Source organism: Stomoxys calcitrans, chromosome 1, assembly GCF_963082655.1.
Source record: "Stomoxys calcitrans chromosome 1, idStoCalc2.1, whole genome shotgun sequence".
NCBI lineage: Eukaryota > Metazoa > Arthropoda > Insecta > Diptera > Muscidae > Stomoxys > Stomoxys calcitrans.
The window spans coordinates 4,844,897-4,848,636 of record NC_081552.1 but is presented as its reverse complement, the minus strand read 5'-3'; the positions used below and the strand labels follow the sequence as shown (position 1 = coordinate 4,848,636).

Below are 3,740 nucleotides of genomic sequence, written 5' to 3'. Positions count from 1 at the left end.
CGGTCATTTATCACTATGTATAATATTGACTATTTTGATTATATGTAGTACTATTTACTTATATTTGAAATGTAAATGTAAGCGCAAGCAAAATATCGTTAAGATAGATTTCACTCCTCATCAGCCAACAGAAATGGTATAATATTTAGTTTTTAGGCCCCGGGAAAATGTTCATGGAACAGGCTTTTGTTGATTCTCTAAAAATGTAACCTAAAATAAATCTATGAGCGTCAATGGTATTTTATGATTTGGGATAGCAAACATTGATGCATCGAGCAGATACAGATTGTCAGGGTAATTAAAATTGAGTTGTGATAAGGAAGTAAAAACTGTGTGAATGGAATTTTCCACTCATTTGAAGACCATGATAATGCTATCTAATGTTTGTTTAGGATCGTGGCTTAGGCTGGTTAATCTGCGGTTGTAGAATATTTGGTTATGTTTCGTGGCGTATTTCGATTGGTCAGTTTAGGTTTAAGATTGAAAGAGAAAGAGCTAGTTTAAGTTATATAGTTGTCTTTTTTTTTAATTAGGATAAGAATTATTGTAGTTTATAAATTTTCAATAAATGATCAGTACGAATTTAATACTCAACATCAATAGTTCGGTAACTACATATTCAACTACACTGGTGTTAACTGTAGAAGCGCATAACGCGAGGTGAGAACTTTACATCGGGAGGCCTAAGCTTGAGACCAACGTACGAAAGCTAGAAATGTTTACAAAAATTTAAGGTCGGCTAGAGCAGCGGCATACAAGATATTTAGATGAGGGTATACTATTCCAGTCATGCCGTTCATTACACATCGAAATATTGATATACGAACCCATATATCCGAACCATATAACCGTTCCTCTGTCCGTCTGTCGAAATCACCAGTAGCCAGTAGCGATTGAACGAATGAACCTTCCTCCTTGAAATTTCGGACTATTATCGAACGGACCATATTGGTTCAGATATCGATATAGCTCCCTTATAAAATGGTCTTTCGACTTAAGTTCTGAGCCCCTATTAGCTGAAATTTTCATCTGATTGGCCTGAATTGCGCGTTGTTGTTGTTGTGTGTTACGACTTCTAACAATCGTGGCAAGTATGGTTAAAATCGGCCTATAACCTGATATAGCTCCCATATAAACCGATCTCGCGATTTGACATTTTGAGCCCCTGAAAGCCGCAATTGTGATTTTTTTACTACTTGCAGTAACAACATTAATATAAAATTTTTATAAAAAATCGTTAATCTGTAAATCTTTCTCTTTGGGGAATTTCATATTTTTATATATTTAGAAATTTGGGGATCTCTCTCAAGAAAATCTGGCAACCAATCCAGAGTCTTCTTCTTCTTCTTCTTCTTGGTTTCATATGCTGCGCATATGAAACATTTAATAAAACAATCCAGAGTCGATGACATCAGTATTCATAGCGAGTGTTGCCTATGATGCGTGATTAAAAAAAACGCAATTTTGTAACACAGGGTGCCAAGATATTAAATTGCAAAATTAAAGAAAATCTCTGTATCGCCTTGCCAATGAATGGTTATATATTGTGGTTCTGCATCTGCAACTGCAGTAACATTAGAAGCCGTCTGATTTTCTTTGAAAAATTCAATGGGACATACGTATATGAAAATCTCTATCCGATACCTTCTTCTAAGTTTTCAAATGGCATCTCCGCCTTATTCTGATGTCATCGATTTATGTTATCGGTGCTGGCAAACAGCTGTCTGGAATATAAAATCCCATGTTTGCAACAAAGATATAATAAAATAAAATAAAAAGTATACGAAACTAGCTTAAGAGAATGAATAGGTTTGAATATGCAGAAGCAAGACTGCACGAAAGCGAATCATTCGTTAATAAGGAAACACAGATTAAATTGTATGATGGTGACCAAAAGGTAAGCTGAAGCACTTAGTCATTTTGCATTAATTTTTTGCTTTCACCAATTTCCTTGACAGACACAATTCGAGGAGGGCGAGTTAGTGCTGACCACTCATCGTATGTTTTGGGGTCGTCCAGGTGAAATAGCTCGTGCTGCAATGTGCTTGTGTCTTAATTTAAAATACATTGTTTCTGTCAGTGAGGAACAAGCTAGCAATTTTGTGTTTGGTCGCAAAACGAGACTTGTACTACATTTGCGTCCTCCGGCAAGTGATAAACAACCGGGTCCCTTAGACTACAGTTCAAATTCGTTTATAAAACTCTCCGGCAAACATGGAGTTCTGCCAGAATTTGCCAACTCATTGCGTGAAACTTTACAGGCGAAAATATGGGAGGTTCAGCTGTCATCCTCTCAACTACCCGGCGAAGAGAGGCGCCCAGAAAACCACCAAGAAAAGGCAGCAAGGGAAGCTAAATTGCGTATGAGAACTGGTATTGGAGGAATCGAGAGAGCTATTGAACAAAAAACCAAAGAAACCGATGAGAACATCGCTTTAGCTTTTCAAGATCTTAGAGTTTTAATGGCCATGGCCCAAGATATGGTTTCAGTATCAAGGGTCATAAGTGATAAAATACGTTCGCAAAAGGGAGAAATTTCCGACGACGAAACGGTTCGATTTAAATCTTATCTCCTGAGCTTAGGTATTGATGATCCAGTCACAAGGGAAGCTTACTCTAGCGATTCTGCCTATTACAAGGGTTTAGCCGAGCAGATATGTGTCATGTTGTTAGATCCATTGGAGGTAGTTATTAGAATTTACCGACTCTGAAAGCATTTAAAATGTATATTTTAATGCCTTTTAGGAAGCTGGAGGAATGATGTCTTTAGCTGATGTTTATTGTCGGGTGAATCGTGCCCGAGGGTTAGAACTTTTATCACCCGAAGACTTGTTACAAGCTTGCCATTCTATGCAGGGTCCTATAAAGCTGCGCAAATTTCCCAGTGGAGCCATGGTACTGCAGTTGGATTCACAAAATGATGAACTTACTGCCGAAGATACTGTTAACTTGGTAAACGAATCTACCTCATTGGCCGTGGAGGAATTGGCAAAGGTTCGCAGCATATCGTTGATATTGGCCAAGGAACGTTTATTGGCAGCCGAGCGTATGGGCAAATTGTGCAGGGATGAATCTCTAGAAGGTCTACGATTTTATCCAAACTTTATACTGCAACCCCCCGCCATGGATTGATCAACAAAATAGGCGTTATTTTATTTTTTTTTTGCTTCGTATATTTGTGTATTGTATGTTTTTATAATTAATTAGTAATTATAAATTAAGTTGTCTTATTTTTCTTTATCACTTAATATGTAATGTTTTTTCAATAAATTATAATAATTGCAAGATTTTTAAGAATTTTCTTTTGTTTTTTTTTGTTAATTTTAGTGATTATTTTTTACATCCATTTAGTCGCATATATATTACATTATTTTTCACATGAGTTTTAATTATAACAATGCTAGTTCGCTTTCGTTTTTTTTTACATTTGTTTAAGTCTTTAGTTTTATAAGAAATGTTAATTTCTTCTGCTATGGTGTGAAACTTTGACAAAGGAGTTAAATGCCGTTTTCATATGGCATTCATACGGTGAGGTTTGCAATAAAGCCAATAAAAACAAGACTACTTTTCCTTAGGCTTGGTTATATTTGGAAATCGATGCATATTAAGTGGAAAACTTGCACCAACAATTTATGTGGCGAATGAAAAGTGGACTTAGTTCGACATAATAACAAAAACAATACATGAAAGTGCCATAATCTAGTAACTTTATTATTTTATTCCTCCAAAGTTTCTAAAAA

General features: G+C 35.9%; 1 protein-coding gene across 1 annotated transcript; it reads left to right on the top strand.

Annotated features, from left to right (window-relative positions):
- Positions 1-1,695: 1,695 nt before the first annotated feature.
- LOC106089620 (vacuolar protein-sorting-associated protein 36) lies at positions 1,696-3,297 on the top strand. Its single transcript, XM_013255527.2, has 3 exons — positions 1,696-1,897; positions 1,959-2,684; positions 2,746-3,297. Exons 1-3 carry the CDS (start codon positions 1,802-1,804, stop codon positions 3,130-3,132), a joined length of 1,209 nt encoding a protein of 402 aa, XP_013110981.1. The 5' UTR covers positions 1,696-1,801; the 3' UTR covers positions 3,133-3,297.
- The last annotated feature ends 443 nt before the right edge of the window (positions 3,298-3,740 follow it).

What these genes read in the sequence shown, in the direction of transcription:
- LOC106089620 (XM_013255527.2), top strand. Translation starts at nt 1,802, where the DNA reads ATGAATAGGTTTGAATATGCAGAAGCAAGACTGCACGAAAGCGAATCA. An exon ending in TGTATGATGGTGACCAAAAG is followed by an intron (nt 1,898 to 1,958) that starts GTAAGCTGAAGC and finishes TTTCCTTGACAG; the next exon opens with ACACAATTCGAGGAGGGCGA. An exon ending in TGTTGTTAGATCCATTGGAG is followed by an intron (nt 2,685 to 2,745) that starts GTAGTTATTAGA and finishes AATGCCTTTTAG; the next exon opens with GAAGCTGGAGGAATGATGTC.